Source organism: Balaenoptera ricei, chromosome 19, assembly GCF_028023285.1.
Source record: "Balaenoptera ricei isolate mBalRic1 chromosome 19, mBalRic1.hap2, whole genome shotgun sequence".
Taxonomy (NCBI): domain Eukaryota; kingdom Metazoa; phylum Chordata; class Mammalia; order Artiodactyla; family Balaenopteridae; genus Balaenoptera; species Balaenoptera ricei.
The window spans coordinates 27733048-27758201 of record NC_082657.1 but is presented as its reverse complement, the minus strand read 5'-3'; the positions used below and the strand labels follow the sequence as shown (position 1 = coordinate 27758201).

The 25154-nt window shown below is 37.2% G+C and overlaps 1 protein-coding gene across 3 annotated transcripts in view; it reads right to left on the bottom strand.

Annotated features, from left to right (window-relative positions):
* The window catches only part of PHKB (phosphorylase kinase regulatory subunit beta), a 198863-nt gene that overhangs the window by 21155 nt on the left and 152554 nt on the right, over positions 1-25154 (bottom strand). For 2 of the 3 annotated variants that reach the window (XM_059906033.1, XM_059906035.1), the window contains 10 exons: positions 24657-24740; positions 24033-24137; positions 22779-22861; positions 22482-22572; positions 14311-14372; positions 14064-14226; positions 12874-12955; positions 10987-11044; positions 9755-9845; positions 5725-5927 (listed from right to left, as the gene is read on the bottom strand). In XM_059906033.1, coding sequence (XP_059762016.1) covers positions 5725-5927; positions 9755-9845; positions 10987-11044; positions 12874-12955; positions 14064-14226; positions 14311-14372; positions 22482-22572; positions 22779-22861; positions 24033-24137; positions 24657-24740 — 1022 coding nt within the window. Of the gene's footprint in view, positions 1-5724; positions 5928-8732; positions 8824-9754; positions 9846-10986; positions 11045-12873; positions 12956-14063; positions 14227-14310; positions 14373-22481; positions 22573-22778; positions 22862-24032; positions 24138-24656; positions 24741-25154 lie in introns of all 3 variants that reach the window. The other variant, XM_059906034.1, reaches the window with a different exon arrangement.

Here is a 25154-nt window from a genome sequence, read left to right as displayed (position 1 = left end):
GCACCACCAGGGAAGTCCCCACAGGAGAATTTTTGAGTGTCTGCCATGTGCTTCATGAGGTTCCACCAGATGATGGAGGGGGAAGACCATGTCAGATGGCAGCAGAGAATCCAAAAGGGATTTTGAGTTAAGGTTTCTTTATGAAATGCTTGGGATCATTCCACTGGGCCTTGAAGGAGAATCAACTATGGTGGAAAGGGATACCTCTAGGGTGAACATCTCTTGTGGGAGCAGAGGCTCTTTGCAAACCTAGGACTGGAAGACAAGGGTGAGTATGTGTGTGTTTGTTGGAGGGGGTGGGTGGGGCATGGGATCCTCCTCCTTGGGATTTGTGGTCTGCAAAAAGAAATCCCCAGAGGCACTTGCTCTCCAAATGCCACAAGATAGAGGACCTCAAATTACCAAATGTCACAGCAATACTGTTTAAGTTTTATTCTTTGCAAAAGACCTTCACATTCCTTACCCAGAACCGCCACAAACCAATGAAAAAGCCAAAGCAGGGACAGCCTCCCTACTTTATATACATGAGAGCTGGAAGACGGATGGGAAGCATGAACTCTGGAGTCATTCATCCTAGGTCCAAATCATGGTTCTTAGTCTTGTGACCAAGTGCAAGTTACTTAACTTCGCTGAATTTTCATAGTATCTTAATATATCTCTTGCAGTGTACAAGGGGCTAACCTAGAATCAGTTCCAAATCATCCCTATTTTCTTGGTCTCATGATGAATAAAGGGGGCAAAATCTTATTTTTTTTGTGTGTTAATTTGTAACTGTTCAGCCTCTTTGGTGTGTCTTGTACTGTACAATGCTAAATAGTACTGATCCTAGACTGGAGGACTGACAAACTAAAGACAAAAACCATCAGGAGGCAATGCACATCATAGCTGCTACATGAATACTTGAAAGTAAAATGGGTCATAGGTTGAAATCATGTAGAAGGGACCATAAAGGTCATAAGGTTTTAGAAACAAACAGTAAGGCCTGTTTCCCTTAAAAGAGAGCAACAGTATACATAAGTGAAAACATGCACAAAGTATTTAAGATTGAAGAGCAAGAACTTTGGAGTCAGGCAGTCCTGGGTATAAATCCCAGTTCTTTCACTTACTGATTTAAGTTATCTAAGCTCTCTGAATCTCAGGTTGTTTACTTTAAAATGGGGGTCCTAGTGACTACCTCAAAGTTGTATGGATTAAATCAGATAATATATATTAAGTATTTTTAGCATACTGTCTAGCATATAATAGGTGTGCAATAAATAACATGTGGTTATGGTGATGGAGGAGGAAAGGAGGATGAAACCGTTCACCAGAGTAAACTTTTGAGTGCAATAACAACATGTTACTCACATATGTATCCCCTTAGATCCTTACTGGGAATGCTGCTTAGAGAAGTACAATTATAAGGTAATTTGTACCACACTCTGATATGATTAACCACAACATTCCATTAATAAATGGGGAAAGTGCTACATCCTTCTATTCTCTATATGTATGACTAGATTTTCACATAAACAAGGCCCTGTTTAACTTTGTCATTTCCTGAGGGATATGACTTGTACAAACCAAGTGCATTTATCAAAATTAAAAGAGTCCTTTCTTTCTCTGAGTAGAGAGCCATGCTTTTGTTTTTCCTAAATTCCCCATCACTAGCTCAAGGCAAACTACCTGAATCTACTTATAACCTATATATTAAACAATCTGTCAAATTTTATTGAACATCGCCTGTGGGCTAGACCACAATACAGATAGGAAGAGAAGATTTGGTTTCTATACTTGGCAGAAGTAAACTTCTTAAATAAATTACTTCTTATTAAAAAAAAAAAAAAAAAGACTCCAGGACTTCCCTAGCGGCACAGCAGTTGAGAATCCGCCTGCCAATGCAGGGGACACGGGTTCGATGCCTGGTCTGGGAAGATCCCACATGCCGCAGAGCAACTAAGCCCACGCGCCACAAATACTGAGCCTGCACTCTAGAGCCCGCAAGCCAAACTACGGAAGCCCCTGCGCCTAGAACCCATGCTCTGCAACAAAGAGAAGCCACTGCAATGAGAAGCCGCACACCACAACGAAGAGTAGCCCCCGCTCGCCACAAGTAGTGAAAGCCCACGTGCAGCAACGAAGACCCAACATAGCCAAAAATAAATTTAAAAAATATAAATAAATTAAAAAAAATTAGACTCCTTCCCAACTGACAATGTCCCAGTGTTTACAGCTGACCCTGTGAGTCTAGCATATGGGGGAAATACACATAATAAGTTGGGCAGGGACACTGTTACTACCCACAGTGGGAATATAATGCCTCGATTGATTCCAGGATGAGTTTCAGGACAGTGAATAAAGTTTCCCAGCAAATTTCTTCATTAGGAGGCTTTTTTCTATCATTAGATACTAAGTCAGATGCCCTGTCCTGACATTTTTATTTCAGGTGACAGTTTGAGGAAAAAAGAGTATTTTATTTCTCACGGAAGGCACTGAACATATAGAATAGCAGATACAAAAACAGGAAGAAAACTATTTTATAATAAACTAAACATACTTCATTCCCATGCAGAGAAAGAAGCTTCAGGTCAGATGGATTCAAGGAACAAAATTACATTGGATTTTTGAGAGAATAAATTAGCCTAAAATGCTGAATAAGCAGTAAAGGAAAAACTACTTAGAGGCTGAAAAACACAGCATTGTAAAATCCTGGGGAACAGTTAACTTTTACTTTAAGCCTTTGCTTAAGTCACGGCAAGGATGACTATCACTTAAAGAGTCCCCTGAATAGAACATTTACTACAAAGAATGTGCTTTGGAAGAGTTATAACCTATACTTCTTAGTCAGCCTCAGAGAAATGCCTGAATCTGTGACAACAGAGTACTTTTAATACCTGTATGGATACGAAGAATCACACCTCTTTTCATTTAGAGACAACTCACATGAAAGACCCATTTCTGCATCCTCATACATCGTCAAGAATTAGAGCTGAAAATTTTAGAGCTAACAGAGACCGAAAAATCAGGATATGATTCAAAGTTCTTATAATTGATTTGGAATACATCCTAACATTTGAAAGGAACTATTTTAAGGGATAAAAATGAAGGTCAAGTTTTATGCAGAGTGAATTCATTTCTCAAATCAAAAGAAAGAGGAGATAAAGAATGGGAAGCGCACCTGAAATATACTCTAACTAAAATCAGGTAAACACTTTAAAAACTAATAACCTCAACTAAAAAAATTGAAATAAAACTGAAAAACATAACTTACAAAGTAGAACTCTCCCAGAGAAAATAACTGACACTGATTTTATGTATATTTTTCCACATACACATTATACATACATATATACAGTATTATTGTTCTTTTATAAAAAATAGAACAATATATTTGCAACTTTTTTTTTCACTTAATTTATCTTGGACATTTATAAATGCCAGTATATTGACTTTATCTTGTTACTTGCAATGGCTGCACAGCATTTTATTGTCTGGCTCACTATTTCAAACAAGCATGGAATGAAGACTGCTGTTAAAGTACGTCTAAATTCCTAGAATGAGAATTGTTGAAACGAGAGGCATGCAGATACTTCCAATAAGCAACTAGTTTTTAATGTAATTTTTTGAAGGAAAAAATGGGTAATCATTTTACATAAAGTGCTTCATACTCACATGCAAAATTAAAACTAAGAAATGAAAGGGAAAATGAAATCAATCCAGCAATAGAAGAAAGGAAAAAGAAAAAAGAAACAACAAGAAAGCATGGTAACTAGAAAACAAGATATAATGGCAGAAATAAGTCAAAATATAAATGAAATGGCACAAATATCACATATATTTCTATTAAAAGATAATCTCAGACTGGATTAAAAATAAATATGGCATGCATGTTAAATATAAAAGACATATCAATACAAAATGAAAAAAGAACATTGAAGGTAAAGGAATGGAAGACAGTATACCAAGCTAATAAAAACAAAAAAAGAAAGCAGGCATGGCAGTAATATTAGACACAAAGAATTCATTTGTTATATTTCATGCATTGTAATGGGATCATGGTTATGCTTTTAAAAAGTCCTTATGTCTTACAGATACACACTGAAGTATTTACAGATTAAATGATAAGATGGATTTGCTTTAAATATAGACGGGAGTGTGGGTGAGGTAGGTAGTGGGGGGGGTATGAGTGAAATAAGATTGGCCATATGATGATATTGTTGAAGCTGAGTAATAGTATGGGCTTAATTATACTATTTTCTATACTTTTGTAGATGTTTGAAATTAAAAATAATTTTTTAAAAATAATTCAATTACAAAATAAATGACACAAGGAAAGATACATTGTTAAAACATGGTAGCATGCGCGGAGCAACTAAGCCCGTGAGCCACAACTACTGAGCCTGCGTGTCTGGAGCCTGTGCTCTGCAACGGGAGAGGCCACGACAGAGAGAGGCCCGCGCACCGCGATGAAGAGTGGCCCCCGCTTGCCGCAACTGGAGAAAGCCCTCGCACAGTAACAAAGACCCAACACAGCCAAAAATAAATATAAATTAATTAATTAATTAAAGAAACGTTTAAAACAAACAAACAAACAAACAAACATGGTAGCATGGACAAAAACAAAGCTTTAAAATATATAAAGCAAAACGGATAAAAATGCAAGGAGAAATTGACAAATTCACAATCAGGAGAACATTTTACAATTTATCAGCAATTGAAAGTCAAGTAGGACAGAAATAGTAAAGATATTGATGATCTAATTATACAACTAGCAAGCTAAACACTTAATCACACTCACACACATTCACATGTATTTGCGCCTGACAGGCTACATAGTCTTTTCAAACACTTGAACATCCCCCAAATTGGCCACATATTAGGTTACTCTATATGCTCAAGTATTGTTTTTTGTTGACTTTTTTACAATTAGAACATATTCACATGATACCTGTATTCAATACAATCAAAAATATGTTTAAAAAAATGAAAAGAAGCATTTGTACTTTACTCGGTTGTGGCAGGCCTTTTTAACATATTATTTTGTTTCATCTCACACAAAACAATGAGGTTGGTATGAAAGCAGGAGGGAGGGTCAGCCACTGGCCTCAGGCCACTGAGATGATGAGTGGCGGTCTGGACTTGCACTCAGTTCCGCTGGATGCCAGAGCCTGGTCACGTGCTTACTGCACTGCCTCACACAGTGCTTGACTAAGAAGATTCAAGATCACCCGAGCCTTATTTTCAACTTCTCCAAACAGAACACTTACGATTTTAATGACTAAAATTTAGATTTTGGTAGAAAATGGATACAGAAGAATATTCTTAAAAGGACCAAATTTTTATTTGAGTGTGTCCTCCTGACACCTAGTTTTACTAAAAAAACCCCACTCTTCTCTTAAGTCTTATCCACTTATCTATAGGATTTTTTACAAGTCTTGTGCATAATGGGGTTTTTGTTTGTTTGTTTTTTAACATGATACACCTGTTTAAACCCCTGGAGTCTGATTTTACCAGAGAACAGAGTTATTCCCCTACATCTCATGTTGGGAGTTAAATATGTTTAACAGGAGGGTTTTTTTCAGGCCACTAGTATTTATTTCTTCATACCACCAGATGTTGTCTCTATGACTTAGGGCAAGATGCATTTTCCTAAATGCCCACCAGATCTGGGGCAGCACTTCACTCAGAGAGGCCAAGGACCACTTGAACAATTCTCTTTATGCAAATGCAAAGTACTTTACTCACCCAATTCGTATTTTCAGCATTCCACGGAATAACTCCGGGTTATTGGAGATGATCCAGCCAATATGAATGACCAGTTCTTGCTGAATGACCGCCTCCCTCTCATCATGGGTATTACACTTGTAATAGATGATGTTCTTAATCACTCTTGGAGACAAAGGATTAGAGATAACCTCTTCTTCATGCCCAAAGGCACCCAGAGTTACCTATAGGTGGCAGAATTTTATTGTAAAAATTTCCTAGCTACTAACAGATAAAAGAAAAAAATTCAAGGCTCAGGATGACGGGCAGGATGAAATTACTCTATGCAAGCTAGGGAATTAGGTAGAATAACTGTTCCTGCTATTTATTAAAATGGCTTTCAAAGCATGACTCCCACTGGAGTTCATGATTGTTCAGTCTGGTCTGAAATACAAGGGCAGGTGAGGGTCCTGGTTAGGAGAGTGGAGGTGAGTGGATAAAAGCAGGGAAGGAATATAAATAACTACTGAGATAAAATTATTCCGAATGACTTTAGTACTAGAAACTCCCCAGAGAAACCAGAATACACTGACTAGTTTTACTTTCGTGCACAGTCTATGTTTGAGAGTATATCCTTCACTTCTTTTACAGTTTCTCATGTGGAAGTGTTTGCTCTTTAACAACACTGTGATCTTTTCAAAGGCAGGTGCAAGGACATAGAGTTGTAGTGTAGCCCCACTTCTCCTGGTGTAGTTCCAAGCACCCAGTGAGTGCTGAAATACTTGTTGACGTATCTCTGGCCTGTGGAGGGGAATAAACAAGACTGCCCACAAGCCTGCGAAATGAGAAAGCACAGAGGGAAAAGGCAATGAAAATCCAAAGCCAAAAGTGCTGTGGAGCTGGGCAAGAGAAATAAATACTCTGCTCTCCCTTTGTCCTCTCGCCTTAGCATTCTGCCTCCCAGAAAAGCCTGCAGCCCCTCCTTCCTCCTCATTACCCCTCTCCCTCTCTCTTCCTTGTACAGTGCACGATTGTAAGATGCAGGAAAAAGAAGAGGACATCAAAGGGCCCTGTGTTTTCTGAGATGAGGGGAGAAAGCAGGACAGGGGTCTTCTGCCCCAACTCTGTGATGGAGTGAAAACTGAGAACTGCTAGTTTATTGTAACACAAGTGGTACCAACCAGTTAGTCCAAGTGCGATTACTTTTATTAAAATGTCAGCTAGTAAAGAAGAAAGCAAACAGAAGGCACATCATTGCCTCTGGAAGCAATGACTAAAGCACTATTTCATTCCAGGGAGCTTGAGGTGATCTGAAAGTGCTCTGTAGAAACAATATTACTTCAGTTCTCAGGGTGGAATTTCATAAATAAGCAGTTGCAAACTTGGAATGCTCCATTCTCATTTCTTTTTTGTAAAAGTGTAAGATGCAGTCAATGAATGGACTTCATACACCTGAAGCACAGCTGTCAGCCTCCCAGGCACCCAGCTTTGTAAGTGACTATTTCCCTGGGAGATGTACTGGTCTGGTGGGCAATGGTCCAGCCACAGCCTCAGGACAGGCTCCAAGGCCTCCAGGATTCTGCTCTGGTGAATAGAATCTCAGAAACACAGGCTGTAATCCCCCTCTAGATAGTGTACAGAATGGACATGACCAACCCTAACCTACCCCCTCCTCTCCAACTGTCAGGTGCCAGTGACCTCAGAGATCGCCAAAACCTTCTCATACATCGTAGAATTAACTATATTTTCAGATATACTACAGGGGCCTAAAATCCAAGGAAAAATAGCTTCCCAAAGCCTGTTTACTTTCTTCAAGGGGTGGCTCAGTCCAAGGCAACAATGCAGAACTCTGTGGCTGGATTTGAGGATTGCAGTGAGAAAAGGCACCCCACAAGTTACCTGTGTCTTGGTCTATTTAGCTGACGAATGAGGATGAAAATTCTACCTCTTAATAATTTGGAGAAAATAGAAAATAACGTATGTGAAAAGTGACTTAAATTTTTCTCAGGAGTTTTTTTATTAGTATTAAATATTACAGAATAAAATATTCTTTCAACTTTTCAAAAGCTAGATGTCAAGATGAAATAATTTCAGTTTTAATGAATTAAGAGTCCTGAGATATGAACAATGGGTTGATTCCATCAAAGAAGGTTAAAGTTTTTTGTATTATTACATCCCTAGGTTAACTATCAGGAAGACATGACAAAGCACACATACTCCCAAAGAAGAGATAGAAAGCAAACAGGTTTTCATTCCAATCAAATGATTATTCAGCCAGGTAATTAGAGCTTATAGAAAATAAAACAAAAAATGAGCAGCCATATTCCACTCCACATACCCACGTGCATGGGCTCAATTCAACCCACATTCACCACGTGCCTCTCCAAGGCCATGTTGGGCACACTGGGACAGGTGCTGGACAAGACATGGACCATGACCTCCAGGGGTTCATGGCCTACCCTGGGGTGAGAGACACACATTCAAATGAACCGGGATCCAGGGCAGGTTGTGAGGAGTGTCACAGGCCTATTGTGAGAACCCAGAGAAAGGGACTGCTAACTGGAGATGGCTCTGTGCCGAGGAGCTGACAAGAGCTGGCCTTGGTGGGAGGGGAGGAGCCGGAAGGAGAGGTGGCCCAGAGGGTTAAGGATCTGGGGAGTCAACGCATTTCTAAGGGGGAGAAGAATCTTAAGCGGAGTAGAGGGGAAAATGCACCCTTCACTGCGCCCTGTCTTTGTTCTACCTATCCTAAGCCTGTCTGGAGTGCTTTAGCAGGTATCATACCATTTTCTTTGTCAGTATCTTCACTGATCTCAAGTTAACACAGAAGTTGAAAATTAAAGCTCTGAGGTGCAGCGCAAATACTTAGTATCTGTGCATCTTTAAGACTAGATTTTGCTTGGGGAAGGAGCCTTTTGTAGAAATGCCTGAGCCGTTGTAAATGTGGTTATGAGAGACCTATGACACTGAGGCTTGCCATATTTAAAAGCCAGGGTCCTGCCCAAAAACCTTTGTGACTGTGACGAAGAGTCTGAAAATCAGATACTTACCTGTTTGCCCTGCACTAAAACATTAGTAATGGATGGGGCCAGGCTGTCCACTAGTTTACTTAAAAGACTTGCTGTATGGCGCACCACCGACCTGGGGGCAAAGGAGAGAGCAGGCCAGAGGTTGACAAATCTGAATGATTAATGAGTGGGGCCCCTGAACGGGGAGACTTAAAAATATGCACAGTTAGGTCCTCATGTAATAATATGGAGGAAACACTGACCCCAAGACACTGGACCTCACAGCTGAAATCTCCCAGATTGTAGGACCAACCAGAATTAGGGAGGGATAGCCTTAGCCTCACCTCTGCCACCAGCATTATTTGTGCCATTAACAATTTAAAAAGAAAGAAAAGGGAGCCTAACTATCCCTTTGGCAGGGAGTGGCATAGGAGGAAGAATTGATTATTCTGATTTTGTATTAAAAAATTCATTATTAAGACTGTCACTGGTACATGCCCTCTATTCCTATAACCGCTTTAAATCAAGTTTCTTTCGGTGCCTAGACAACCAAATCCCTGGATCAGGGGACTCACTTAGTACTCAATTTTAGGAAGTGATACAATGAAATACCAGCATTTTTTTTCTTGCCAGAATGTTGGGGGAAGGAATTCACACTGCTATTTTTACATTTCTGAAAAAGTCTTAGACTGTAAGGAGAACAGATTTTTAAGCACAGCACCTGCAATACATAAGACATTTTTGCCCCCTCAAAAGTAAAAATTCATGTGGGACTTTTAGATGGAGCAAATAAAATTAAAATGTAGGTTTAAAACTGTTTTCTTGTATTTCAGGATATCTATGGGAGCTGACCTATAAAAAACACTTACATTGCTTAATCTCAACATAGATGAACTAGTAGAAAATTAAGTCATATCTGATAAAGTTAGTGAAACAAACACTTCCTACTTTTAGAGAAGCTTTCACCCACACACTGTAAGACCAAAAGACATATTTAACCCTCAGGACGCAAATAAGCCCACACATTTCAAGCAGCTTGAGTTTCCACATTCCGTGCATGTTACCTGTTTCCCATGTACCAGAAAAGTAGTAATGTGTGGGGCTATAGAGGAAGAAAATTTCTGGGTAAATGCAGCCCCGTAGCGTACCGCCAACCTGGGTATGTCAGTGGAAAGCCATAAAAGGGAAAATACAGTAAATAAAACTTCCAGGAGTTTGTTCTTTTAAACATAACAGTCAGGACTCTAAATGTTTGCTAATGATTTATCTAAAATACAAGTATTAAAAATAAAGCAAATACAGGTTTGCTTAACCGAAGATAAGATTATAGACCACATTTGAAATTTACTGACTAAAAAGCAACATCTATTGGTTTGCATGCCTTACTGTGCTGAGAATTTACAGCGAAAATCTGAGACTTAACCACAGGATTATTACATAATTTCTTCTGGGTCAGAATGGTATATTTATTATAAATCATAGAGTTGAAATACTGCTAAGAGATTGTTTTGTCTAATCCCCTTATTTTAGAGATTAGAAAACTGAGGCTCAGTGAGGTTAAGGGAGTTTCTTATGACACTGCTTGAAACTTTTTTTTTCAAAATTAGATAATAATGGGTTATTAAAATATATATATATTTATATACTCTTAATTTCAAAATGTTAGATTTTGCTAGTAAAACTGTTACAATTGCTTCAAAAATGCAGATGGCATTCATTTAGACATACCTACCCCATTGTGAAATTAAACAATCTTATCTCAACTTACCTAAGTTTTCTTCAGTCTCTGGGAAGAGACTACCTCTGCAGAACGTATCAGTTACTTCTTATGAAGCAACTACAATCACTGGGATTCATTCAACTTAAGTCATGAGAGAACTATTTCCTAAGTATATTATTTTTTGCTTGTGATTAAATGAAACACTGGTCTCTTCATGACCTTCTATAACAGAACAAGTTTCCCAAATACAAATTAGAACCTAAAGCATCTTGCTGGGACAGAGGAGGTGCAGGGTAGGAAAGAGTCATTGGAACATCATTCCAGTGCATCCTCTCCAGGTTCTATTCCTATGGGTGTCTTTACTCCCAGATATGTTTTTAATAACTTGGGAGAGCCATGATAAAATGCAATGTAGGCAGATCCTTAGAAAGTAGGCTGAGTCACAGTGCTGTAACCTTGGAGTTGAAAAGTAAAAATTAGGATGAATAACCACCTTTAAGACTGGTCCATTATCTTTAGGATACTGAATATGACAACATAAAAATAAAACATAATGACAAGGACGCTAATACGAACCAACATTTTTTGCTGCCAGCTCTTCTATAGACTCTCTCAATGTGATCAGAAACAGTACCTAGACATCAGATAATAGAGTCTTTGTTGAAAAATGCTTTTAATTAAATGCATAACATTTATTCTCCTTAAAAAAAAACACTCTTGAATTTTCATTTTGTTCCATTAGAGTTAATACATTCATCCATTAATGTTCTGAACTACCTGACATATTTAAATATGTAACCCAAATATATAGTGTGAATGTCTCCAGCCCTTCTGAGTATATGATTTGGATAAGTACTTTATTTCTTGAAATTCATTGTTTTCTTAATACACAATCTATGTTTTTAATAAATAAAAATAAGTTATTTTAATTTACTATAGAAAATAAAAAACAGAATATAGCAAATTGAACAAATACTATAGACTGACTATACATAATTCTTCACTGCTCAAAAAAACTTTATGGTGATTCTGTTATGTGCATGATCATATATCAGTGCTCAAAAAAATACCACTGGGTTTCATTCTTTGGGAGCAATTTACATGTGGTCTGGCCTCATGACTGGTTTGTCAGTAAATTAACCATGTGACAGGACAGAGCACAAAAAAGGGTAAACAAGGGTAAAGAACAAGACCTTTATCATTTTACCCTGAACTTATTTTTATAGCTTTATAACAAATTGGATAAAATTATATTCAGATTCTGTAGATGCTTATGATTTTCAATATATAAGGTTTTGCAGATTTAAAACATTTAAAGTCTTTTAAATATCTAAGTAACAGATGAATATTACTCCCAAGTTTATAAAAATGGTTTAAAAAATAATTCTCTCAACATTTTCATTATAAACTATTTTATATAAATTTTGTTTCATTTTAAAGCACTACTAAAATAACCATTCTGAATTCTAGGTTCCTAATGAAATGTCTGCTTTTTAATTATCCTATTGTTTTAAAGTATAAATTTTGATAAATGTCCTCAGTATAACTAGGATCCTGTTTACACTTTTGAGTTTCAAGATTAATTAGAAACATGAAGGATTCTGTTTGAAATTTGCTTAAGAGTTCTTCTGCCTTAATAATATTAAGTTAAAAAATTAAGACTATTCAATTCACTGTATAATACTCAAGACGGTTATCTCTTAGCTACAATAATGCAAAAACTAAGTAGACCTTATTTGAATAAACAATTATGTTTAGTTCACTACCAGAACTATAAATCTTATTAATTATATTGCTGTTTAGAACATCAACTCAATTTCTAACTCTAACCAAACAATATGCATCTCTGGACAGAGAACTTTCAGATGAGCTAAAAACTTTGAGTAGCTAGACATTAAATACTTGAAATGTATCCTACATTATTCTGTATAATAAAATGCTGGAAGTAGACCATGATGTAGAATTCAAAGATTCCTTAGAGTAGTGACTCAACATACGAGTGTAGATTTCAGGGATAATTGGGTTTCATCCTTAATGCAGAGTGGACATGAACACGATTAGAATGATTTATTTTTGTAAAGTTTTGAGAGTATAATTCTATTAAATGCCATGTTCCATTTCAAATGGCTGCTGCAGACCATGAAGGAGCTAATTTTTATAGCTATAATGATTCAATATTGTTCTTGAAAACATACAGAAAATAAAACTGGAAACTGTCAATAAACAACTATGGAGTTATCAGAGGTTAACAGTCACAGGCAGAATCCAGGCTCCAACACCATTCAGACAATCAGAGAAGGGGGTATGAATTTTCCTTTTAACAGTTTTTTTAAAAAAGAGGTTTAACAGAGGAGAAAATAACTTGTAACATTTTAGTGGATATTCATTATGCATATTTGATATAAGTTCAAAAATAGAGAGGTCTTTTTATTTAAAAATGTTTTCTTAGACATGTACTCTTACCTTCCTTTGTGATGAAGTTGGGCCCTTCTCTTTTGAGCAGTATACCCAGCAGGATGGCTTGGCTAGCTAGACAACTACAGTCCTGAAAATATAAATCACTATGAGTAACTGTAATGAAATGGGTACAAAAATTACCACAGGGGGTAACTAATCATGAAACCACATGATGCAAAGAGGAAATATTCTGCTATGCAATTGAGAAAAGATAAAATGTCATTGATATACTACCAAACGTAAGATGACATTATACAACTATTTATTTTAGCTATCTTGGAAACAGTGGGTAGGCAAGCTAGCTTCCTGGGGTAGTAGGATTTAATAATCAAATTTTCCAGGAAACAAGATAAGTAATGAATAGAAAATATGTTGTCTACAAGCATTAATACTGATTCTGCCACTCTCTGAGAGATTTGGCCAAGTCATTTAACCACTCCCTTTTTGACTTGTTCATAAATGGGAGACCACGTTGCTGTCAACGCACTGTGGAGAGAAGGATGAAAGGAGGGGATGTATGTAGACCACTTATTATATGCATTATGTTTTATGCCTATTATATCATATTCATGCTTATGTAGATCTATACATAATATCGATCAATCACAAGAACTGGTATCTGACAGGTTATATATTTAGCCTACATGCTCAAATTTGTATGGTCTAATAAAATGTCACTGTGTTTATAGCTCTACCATTAGAATTTCATTTCCTTTGATAGGTACTATACCTTATACCCCCACCCCTCCTCCTTTAAAATGAAAATAACCTCAAGGAAGGTATAATACTAGGTTGCTAACATAATATTCATATGGATGTAGTTATAGGATTGCTTTCCTCGGTAACTGGAGAGACTCAAAGCAAGCATTAGACCTAAATACTGAGACAGGAGAGAAGACCCGGGTTGGGAAAAGGTGACAATGGGCACTGAAAGAGAAATCTGGAGATCCCAAAGGCAACTATACTTCTTTAATGGGTTACTCAAGACAACACATTCCTTAAGCATCTTTAAGACATCCACACTAATATCAGACCATGAGAACTACCTCTCATTACTGCCTCAGGTACAGACAGGCATCTACCTCCAGGTTAACTGCAACCTTCTCTGGGAGGACAAGAAGAAATATGGTTTGCCCCTGGGAGTTCCTGCTCTGCCAACCTCACTCAGGGACATGTGGGAATTGCATCTTCCTCACATTCAGTTTTTGAAGAATTTCATGGGTGGGTTTGTTTTTCCATTCAGTAATGGTGACATCTGGCTGCTGTTCTTGTTCAGGAGCATTGGAGGTGCTGCTTTGTCGTTTGACTTTTGAATGTTTGGGAACTTCTAGTTCCTCAAAACTCTTAAATTCTGGAAGCCTAGAATTTAAAAGAAAAAGTTTCAGATTCCCTGTATTCGTAATGTAATCTCAAGAAACACAATAATAACCTAAAAGAACTTACTCTTCTGGGTCACTGATTCGTAAGAAGTCAAGTTGTTCTACCACAGCTCCAGATATTAGTGTCTGAAACGTGATTGAGAAAAGAGTCACAGCTCTTAAATTCATCAAGCCACAACCTTATGATCTATGTACCTACTTTTCTGTAAATACATAATACTTTTTAAAAAGTTTACTTAAAAAATATACATGATTTTTAAGCAACTTCTTAAATGAGCATTCTACAATCAGACAGATTTTCACATACAACAAACCCCCTGAAATAGAACATACACATCAAGCTACAAGTTCATGAGTCATAATAAATAGCAGAATCAACATGAGATGAATTGTTTTTTCTTTCCATCCTCTTATTAATTTTTAAGCTCAATTAAAATTCAGTATGTATTAAAATGTTAAATAATAAAATTTTGAAATAAAAAAAAACATGAAATACCAATGTTGTCTTCAGAAAAGATAATTATGCTTTGCATTTTGCTACAGTAATATATTTCAGGGCTATCCAATGATGACACACTGCCAACTCTCCATTTTTCAGGATCATGAAGGTATCGATTATCTACATTCTGGAAACCAATATTTGGTCATTTTATATTCCATTAGTTCCTGATTATAGCTTGAGAAAACTAAATGAGGCCAAACTTGAACACAGTTGTTGTCTGTCAGTGGTTCATGGTGAATGTATAAATGAATGATAACACACAATGATTTTTAGCACTATGTGTCACTTCTAATTATCTGATGAACCGTCAAATAAAAGTGAGAAGTGTACTGCCCAGAAAATAAGCCATAAATTATTATTTTAAAAATAAGGTAATTTTTCAGTCTTAAATATATTACTTCCTCTATCTTCTCACTGTTCATTTCAAATGTAAAGCAACAGGATATAGGGAATGTTGCTCTTGTTGGCTAACCACCCAGAGTTGTGCTGCCTTCTCTTCTAGTGAAAACTCATAAAGTAGCTCATCAACAAATAGCCACTACAAATGGCAGGATGGACATGTTACCAGCAATCGTACTAAAGCTTCCTTGCAGAGTTTGAGTGAGAAAGGCCAAACATGCAACTGATCTGCACAATCTTCTGTGGCTCAGCCACAGTCAGGGTTGAGAGCAGTCTGTGCCTGGGCAGAGAGCAGTGCCAAGCACAGTGGAAGTCTATAGAGTGATATTTCCTAGGATGCAGGCTTACACCTACACACACTGCTCTCTAGTTAACTAATCTGTTAGACGAATATTTACTGGACACCGATATATGCCAAGCACTATGCTAGGTATTGAGGGTACAGCATGAACAAAATTAAGTAGACAATAAACAAACAAAAACCTAAGTATGTAGAAAATATGAACAGACCAATCACAAGCACTGAAATTGAAACTGTGATTAAAAATCTTCCAACAAACAAAAGCCCAGGACCAGATGGCTTCATAGGCAAGTTCTATCAAACATTTAGAGAAGAGCTAACACCTATCCTTCTCAAACTCTTCCAAAATATAGCAGAGGGAGGAACTCTCCCAAACTCATTCTACGAGGCCACCGTCACCCTGATACCAAAACCAGACAAAGATGTCACAAAGAAAGAAAACTACAGGCCAATATCACTGATGAACATAGATGCAAAAATCCTCAACAAAATAGTAGCAAAGAGAATCCCACAACACATTAAAAGGATCATACAACATGATCAAGTGGGGTTTATCCCAGGAATGCAAGGATTCTTCAATATATGCAAATCAATCAATGTGATACACCATATTAACAAATTGAAGGAGAAAAACCACATGATCACCTCAATAGATGCAGACAAAGCGTTCAACAAAATTCAACACCCATTTATGATAAAAACCCTCCAGAAAGTAGGCATAGAGGGAACTTTCCTCAACATAATAAAGGCTATATATGACAAACCCACAGCCAACATCGTCCTCAATGGTGAAAAACTGAAACCATTTCCTCTAAGATCAGGAACAAGACAAGGTTGCCCACTCTTACCACTACTATTGAACATAGTTTTGGAAGTTCTAGCCACAGCAATCAGAGAAGAAAAAGAAATAAAAGAATACAAATTGGAAAAGAAGAAGTAAAACTGTCACTGTTTGCAGATGACATGATACTATACATAGAGAATCCTAAAGATGCTACCAGAAAACTACTAGAGCTAATCAATAAATTTGGTAAAGTAGCAGGATACAAAACTAATGCACAGAAATCTCTTGCATTCCTATACACTAATGATGAAAAATCTGAAAGTGAAATTAAGAAAACACTCCCATTTACCACTGCAACAAAAAGAATAAAATATCTAGGAATAAACCTACTTAAGGAGACAAAAGACCTGTATGCAGAAAATTATAAGACACTGATGAAAGAAATTAAAGATGATACAAATAGATGGAGAGATATACCATGTTCTTGGATTGGAAGACTCAACATTGTGAAAATGACTCTACTACCCAAAGCAATCTACAGATTCAATGCAATCCCTATCAAACTACCACTGGCATTTTTCACAGAACTAGAACAAAAAATTTCACAATTTGTATGGAAACACAAAAGACCCCGAATAGCCAAAGCAATCTTGGGAAAGAAAAATGGAGCTGGAGGAATCAGGCTCCCTGTCTTCAGACTATACTACAAAGCTACAGTAATCAAGACAGTATGGTACTGGCACAGAAACAGAAATATAGATCAATGGAACAGGATAGAAAGCCCAGAGATAAACCCACGCACATATGGTCACCTTATCTTTGATAAAGGAGGCAAGAATATACAATGGAGAAAAGGCAGCCTCTTCAATAAGTTGTGCTGGGAAAACTGGACAGCTACATGTAAAAGAATGAAATCAGAACACTCCCTAACACCATACACAAAAATAAACTCAAAATGGATTAAAGACCTAAATGTAAGGCCAGACACTATACAACTCTTAGAGGAAAACATAGGCAGAACACTCTATGACATAAATCACTGCAAGATCCTTTTTGACCCACCTCCTAGAGAAATGGAAAGAAAAACAAAAATAAACAAATGGGACCTAATGAAACTTAAAAGCTTTTGCACAGCAAAGGAAACCATAAACAAGACGAAAAGACAACCCTCAGAATGGGAGAAAATATTTGCAAACGAAGAAACTGACAAAGGATTAATCTCCAAAATTTACAAGCAGCTCATGCAGCTCAATATCAAAAAAACAAACAACCCAATCCAAAAATGGGCAGAAGACCTAAATAGATATTTCTCCAAAGAAGATATAGAGATTGCCAACAAACACATGAAAGAGTGCTCAACATCATTAATCATTAGAGAAATGCAAATCAAAACTACAATGAGATATCATCTCACACCAGTCAGAATGGCCATCATCAAAAAATCTAGAAACAATAAATGCTGGAGAGGGTATGGAGAAAAGGGAACCCTCTTGCACTGTTGGTGGGAATGTAAATTGATACAGCCACTATAGAGAACAGTATGGAGGGTCCTTGAAAAACTAAAAACAGAACTACCGTATGACCCAGCAATCCCACTATTGGGCATATACCTTGAGAAAACCATAATTCAAAAAGAGTCATGTATCACAATGTTCATTGCAGCTCTATTTACAGTAGCCAGGACATGGAAGCAACCTAAGTGTCCATCGAGAGATGAATGGATAAAGAAGATGTGTCACATATATACAATGGAATATTACTCAGCCATAAAAAGAAATGAAATTGAGTTATTTGTAGTGAGGTGGATGGACCTAGAGTCTGTCATACAGAGTGAAGTAAGTCAGAAAGAGAAAAACAAATACTGTATGCTAACACATATATATGGAATCTAAAAAAAAAAAGGTCATGAAGAACCTGGGAGCAAGACGGGAATAAAGACACAGACCTACTAGAGAATGGACTTGAGGACATGGGGAGGGGGAAGGGTAAGCTGGGACAAAGTGAGAGAGTGGCATGGACATATATACACTACCAAACGTAAAATAGCTAGCTAGTGGGAAGCAGCTGCAGAGCACAGGGAGATCAGCTCGGTGCTTTGTGACCACCTAGAGGGGTGGGATAGGGAGGGTGGGAGGGAGGGAGACACAAGAAGGAAGAGATATGGGGACATATGTATATGTATAACTGATTCAGTTTGTTATAAAGCAGAAACTAACACACCATTGTAAAGCAATTATACTCTAATAAAGATGTTTAAAAAGAACAAAAAACCAAAAAAAAACCCCTAAGTATGCTATGTCAGATGATAAGTGCAAAGTTGAAATGAGAAAGGCAGGGGATGGGGAATGCTGAGGCAGAGAAGAGGGAAGAGGCAGGTTTGCCATTTTATAGGTGATTAGAAAAGACTTCTCTAATAGGGTGACACGTAAGTAGAGACTGAAGGAAGCACTGCAGTCAACAATATGGATCTGAGGAAAGAGTGAACAGCAAGTGTAAAGGTCCTGAGGCAGGAGCCTGCTGGGTATGTTTTAGGAGTAGTAAGGAGGACAGTGTGGCTGAGTAGAGTAGATAGGGGAGAATGGTAGGAGATGAGGTCAGAGAAGAAGGTCCAGACCATGGGCATCACTATTGGAAGAACTCTGGTTTTCACTTAGTGTGAGAGAGGAGGTCATTAGAGGCTTATGATGTGTGACATAATCTAACTGCCCTATGACCAGGTAGAGTAGGAAGAAGCTAATAATTGTGTTATGGCCAATAGGAATTTAGGAGACTACTATAAAAATCTAGGTGACAGATGATGCAGCTTGGACCATGATGTTAGTGCTAGAGGTGAAGGGAAGTGGTTAGATTCTGGATGTAATCTGAGGGTAGGGAAAATTGGATTTGGTAATGGATTGTAATGTGGGTTATGAAAAAAAAAGAGTCAAGAATTTTTAACTCTCAAAGCTGATAGCCAATACTGGAAACATAAGAAAAATAATTTTGATTTAATATTTTCTATTTTTATTAGCCTACCCACCTTAATTCAGCTCATAAAGTAAACGTTTAATCTGAACTAACAGACAAGTTCTAGATTCCATTCCATTAATAAGCTTTAGAGCTTTCAATTTAAAAAATTCAGTTGGTTGCACAGCCTCCTGAATTAGTTTTTTTTTTTTTTTAATTGAAGTATAGTTGATGTACAATATTATATGTTACAGGTATACAATATAGTGAGTCATAATTTTTAAAGGTTATACTCCATGTATAGGTATTATAAAATATTGGCTGAATTAGTTTTATAAAAAATATTGTAATTAATTTGCTAGGCATTAATACCTTGGTTCGATGGTAATTAAATAACTTAATATTGATACATATGTGTCAAATGCAATATAGTATTCAAAAAGGTATCCTGCTCAGTGATATTCAATTATATCCCACCAGGCCTTTTCCAACTGAACATACCACCCAAGACTGTACTCCACCCCATTATTCTGCCCCCTATCTGGCTTTATTTTTGGTTCTGCTCCCCTACTAGAATAAGTCTCATGAGATCAGGGACCTTATATATTTTTTTCACCATTATATCTCTGCTGCCTAGAGAGGGCACTTGGTAAACATTTGTTGAATCAATGAACCAATATTTACATACTTGTTACAGAGAGAACAGTAGTGAGCAGAGTACTCTGGGAATGCAGAGATGAGTAAAGCCTGGTCTGATAGAGTTTTCAATCGACACAGAGAAGCAGACACAAGAACCTAGCCATACCTAAAATAAGAGCTACAGCAAAGCTCAAGGAAAATGCCACAGAAACACACTGGAAGGAGAAATTAATTCCAGTCTTGGAGACTTTGCTAAAGAGGTGACATTGACCTAAGTTATAAAATTAAAGTATGACTTAGAAGGAAAAAAAGAAAAAGGCAATTCTAGAATACAGTAACAGCATGAGCAGGAAAACAAAAATAAATTTCATTAAAGATTTTGAAAGTACTCAGTATACTTGGGGAGTAGAAAGCAGGGCTGGGAATGAACTGCATGAAGACATGTCCTGGGTGATGCAGCTAGGAAGTGACGCTGAGGCCCAGTGATGAGAGAGATTGTGGACCATAGGCTAAGGACATTTGGAAGGGCCTGAAATAAAATCCCAGAGAAGTTACATAGGTGCCATTTTTATTTACTATATTAAAGAGAAGACAAAGGTTGGTATGGGGGTATGAGGGGTTGTTTAATGGGTATAGAGTTTCAGGTTTACAAGATGGAAAGAGGCTTATTCTCTGGTTAAGATTCTGTACTCAAGGGTATGTATAGGGCACAGCAGAGAGCAGAAGATAAAAAGATTAAACAATGGATTAAGTGAAAGACTCATAAATGAGCTGATTAAAAATTGGAGAGCTGTCATTTATGTCCAAGATGTAGATATAAACAAAGACCTCGCTGCTTAGTGATGGGAAGCCATTATCCGTTGCTCTGACTTTCAAAGTGCAGTGTTGCATGAACTCGTGGTCCAGCATCTGTGCTGTCAGAATTAAGCCACTTGTGCTGTCTACGTGAAAACAATCTGTGCTGTTGTAAGTATCCTGGACAATTTGATAATGTACTATTTTATTGTCTTCTGAATCTGCATCAGTAGAGAGAGACAACTTGTGAAACAGCTGTCCCAATGAGAGATGTTTCTGATAATATACAGCACAGTGCAACATCCCTGGCTCCCCTCCCCAACCCTGCTCTCAGGACATGGAAGCAAAATGTATGTCCTTCAAGCAGAAGGCTAGATGTTTATTTTCTGGGGAAACTGAAGAGCAGAGGAGAAAAAAATCTCCAGATATTGGCACCTGGGTTTCCCCAGCAAAAAGGGCCTTTGCCACCGGACTACCTTACAAGTAAATTCATCATGACAACGATCCTTGTTCCCTAACACGCAGCTTCCAATGAACTTTTTATTCTTTCACTCTTAAAAATGAAGGGCTAGCTAAAGATTACCAGACATCTGACAAATGTCTCCAACATGAAAGACTGAGCCCCCCAAAACAGAGAAAAAAAACCTTAAAGAGATAATGTAGAAAGGAAACATTTCCAAAGCTCTCTAGTTAATGTTCTCAGAAGGATAAGACAAAATATAATACCCAGGAAAAAAAAGGACAAGATACTATGAAAGGGAAAATTAAAAACATGATAGCCAAAACACAAAACTCAACAGAGGAGCTACATGATAAATAACAAAGAAATTGCCCCATGAAGCATTACAAAAAGGACAAAACAATAAAAAATAAGGGGAAAAGATAAAAACTTAGGTAAAAATCAATCAAGTATGCAAAATATTAGGTTGGCCAAAAAGTTCGTTTCTGTAACATCTTATGGAAAAACCTGAATGAACTTTGTGGCCAAGCCAATACAAGCACCATTGAATGATTATGTAAACATGCCATTTACCATATTACTTACATAGGTCCCTCTTTATAAATTTTCCTCTTTCTTACTCAATATTGAGTATCTACTACATAAAAGACTATGGAATGATCACAACTTTTTAAAGGAAATAAGTCGATAATGGACTACAATTTGAATAGTTTATGTTAAAGGTCATAAAAGGATATTAAAAAAGAAAAGTATCATTTCTGGTCTGAGTGATTCTGCAGAACTGGTCTTTAAAGTTTGGTAAGACTTCAAAGCCCAGTGATGTTGAAAGAAGGGAAGCTACTCCAGGCAGAGGAAATGGAGCGAGCAGAAAGGGGCAGAACCTCACAAAGCTGAGAACACAGTAAGTAATCTGTATTGGCTGAAGCAGAAAGAATGTTTAGTAGGAGATAACAGTGGGCAGAGAGGCTGCTATGGTTATAGGGAACCACAAAGGGCTTCTGTTATTTAGGAGCTATGAAAATAATGCTGTAAAATTCTGAATGGAACAAGGATTATCTCCAGGTTGGATGTCACTGTGTGGTAGGGAACAGAGCACTGGACCAGGGAGTCAAAGAACCTCAGATTATACAGCAGGTCACTTCACTACTCTGGACCCCAGCTTCCTCAAATGCAAAACTGAGGTCAGAGATGATCTCTTAAAGTCTGAAATTCTGGTGGGAAACCACTGCAATTGCTCAAGCATCAGATTGGAGGGATCAGATAAATGGGGTGATGACAATAGGAACGGGAAGGTAGACAGAGAATAAAACCTTCAGACAAAAACCTTCCACAGAATATAATTAAGAAACATAGCTGTATCTGTGGATTAATTGTGCTGGAAACAGAAACACTGAAATTCAGAAGACTACCTGTAGACGATCAACATGAACTTTGACTCCTCCAACCACTCCTTTCTTAAAAGCTGCCAGCATATCTAATATGGGATTGAATCGGCTACCTCTGAAAAATATAAACAGATAAACAAAATGTGCATATTAACAACAGAATGAGAAATTAATAATCTAGTACTAAGTACCCTTTACATACGCAAAACACTCTGTCACACACTGAGATGGCTATAAAAATACAAGGAGGCCCTGCTTCCAAAGGGTTCACAGTGTTAACGGTGATGAGATGCATGCACCTCAGCTTTTTCATCCACCTACCTTATATTGTCTTCCCGGATGAGAACAAGGAAAAGTGGATGTCCATGCATTTTCCAGTATTGCTTAATAAACTGTAGTGCATTCTATTAAAACATAAGAATGAGGCAGGATGTAATGGCACAGTATCTGAGCTGATCAGGATGTTTAACCATTAGTGGCAAAGAGCCAACAAAACTCTTCTATATCAAGATAATTCACAATCAAACCCTGGATAAGACAGACTACTTAGGGGTAGAAATGTTCTAATACATACAAGTTAAGCTAGAAACCATTTTGATTTTAAACTTCGTTCTTAAAAATAGTCAGATCACACATGTTTTAAGGCTGCACCCCCCCCCCCTTTTTTTTGAGGCCTAATAAACACAGTTCGAGAATGGTCCCAGGGAAGGAAAATCAACCCAGGGTTATCATCCAGAAGATTAATTCTCACTCCACGTTACTGTAGATTTATATTACAGCAGGTAGAAGAGATTGGGGTGAATCTATACAGACCATTGGAAACATGAAGAGTTCTTTATTTGACTCAATTTCTATTATCATTATCATCATCATCATCATCATCATCATCCCATCAAAGACATACATAACACTTCACTACGTGGCAGGCACTATTCTGAGGGCTTTGCATATATGAACTCCTAATCCTCAGGACAGCCCTATTCAGTTATACAGATGAGAAAACAGGGACACAGAGAAGTTAACTAACTTGCCCAAGATCACAGAGCTGGTAAACAGTAGAGTCAAGATTTTAACAAATGAAATCTGGCTCCAGACTTCATGCTCTGGGCCATGGCCCTAAGCTTTTCTACTCTGCAAATGGAAAAGGGAGTGGAGGAGATTTTAACTGAGTGGGTATAATGAGTTAGGTGAGGTTTTACTTGAAATTCTTCATAGATAAAATCACTTTGGTAACTCAACTTTTGTTCAAAAAGGAATAAACTTACTGTCGTATGAACATGGTTTCCAAAGCAGTTCCCCCTCTGCTTTTACAACTACAGTATATATCCTTTCATTCCATTTGTAGAAGGTAGACAAGTAAAGTCATACAACTTTATATAAAACAGAATACATCTATTATTCTAATGCTGCAAGTAATTTAACTCCCCAAAGTTATGCAGATGTTGTTTTACTTTCATATTTGATACTGTATTAACCCAGTATCATAGACCCAGGAACACTTAATTTAACAACATACGATAGAAATCACTAGAAACAATGTCATCCCGTTTCAATTCAAAGGTGTTCTGAAGCTACCTTTATGTCATCTATCAACAGTAAAACATCTTGAGACATGTAGAAATCACTTAGGTCAAAGATGATAGGGTAACAAACCACAGTCTTTCCTAGAATGCGATAAATCTGTAAGGGATAAATTTAAAAAAAAAAAGAAAAAAATATAAATAAATAAATAAATAAATAAATAAATAAATAAATAAAACAGACCACAGGCAAAGGTACAGTACTACAAGTCCTAATAAAAATTAAAACTGATGTTTAATTCTGAATAAGCAAACAAAATAATCTTATAAAATCTATATAATATTAAGGAGGTACAGCTTCTTGATTGACTCAGTATGCTAATAAAGTAGTCCACCTCTACTATAAGGGAAAAAGCCTCCGTTTGAGTGAATACTACTGTAATCAGGTGTCTTACAAGGCTCAGAAATAATAGAGCAGTGAGATGCTTATCTATTTTTAGAAGAGTTCGTGGTATCACACAAAACTAATTATTGATATTTACTTGTAGAAAATAACAATTCAGATAATTAGCCCAAGTATATGATGAAGTGTGAGAATGGATGCATAACAGGTCAAACATCGTTCCCGTCTGTGGTATTACAATCTGAACACGGCTCTACAAGGAAATTTCATGAGCACCTTTGATGTACCGAGGCAGCCAATGGGCCTATCTGGCCTTCCGCAGAGTCCTAATTTTTCATTGATCCCCAGATGGAAATAAGCCTGTAAGACACAAATGTGTAAATCAGAGCCAGACAAAAATTCATGCTTTTCCTTTTTTGCCCCCTTTTCCCCCCTCGACTAATGCCCTGCTAATTTCTGATTTCTCCAGAGAAAAAGAGGCCAGGGAAACTTGATTCAATGGACTTGAAGGAAAACAAGCCAGCTAATGACATCAACTTAGATTTTGGGGCACTGGGAGATTCGAGAGCAAAACTTTTGCAGATCCATTTAGCAACACTCTAAAATTTGACATTGTTCTTACACTGTCATGTCATGAATTTATAACTTGCATGGCTCTATCTGATTCATACAAGCACACAGAGAAACAAATGCTTCCTCTGTGATAAAAATTTTGGCTCTTTAAAGTTTTAAAAAACAGGGCCACATAACTTCAACCAGATTCCCACCTTCAAG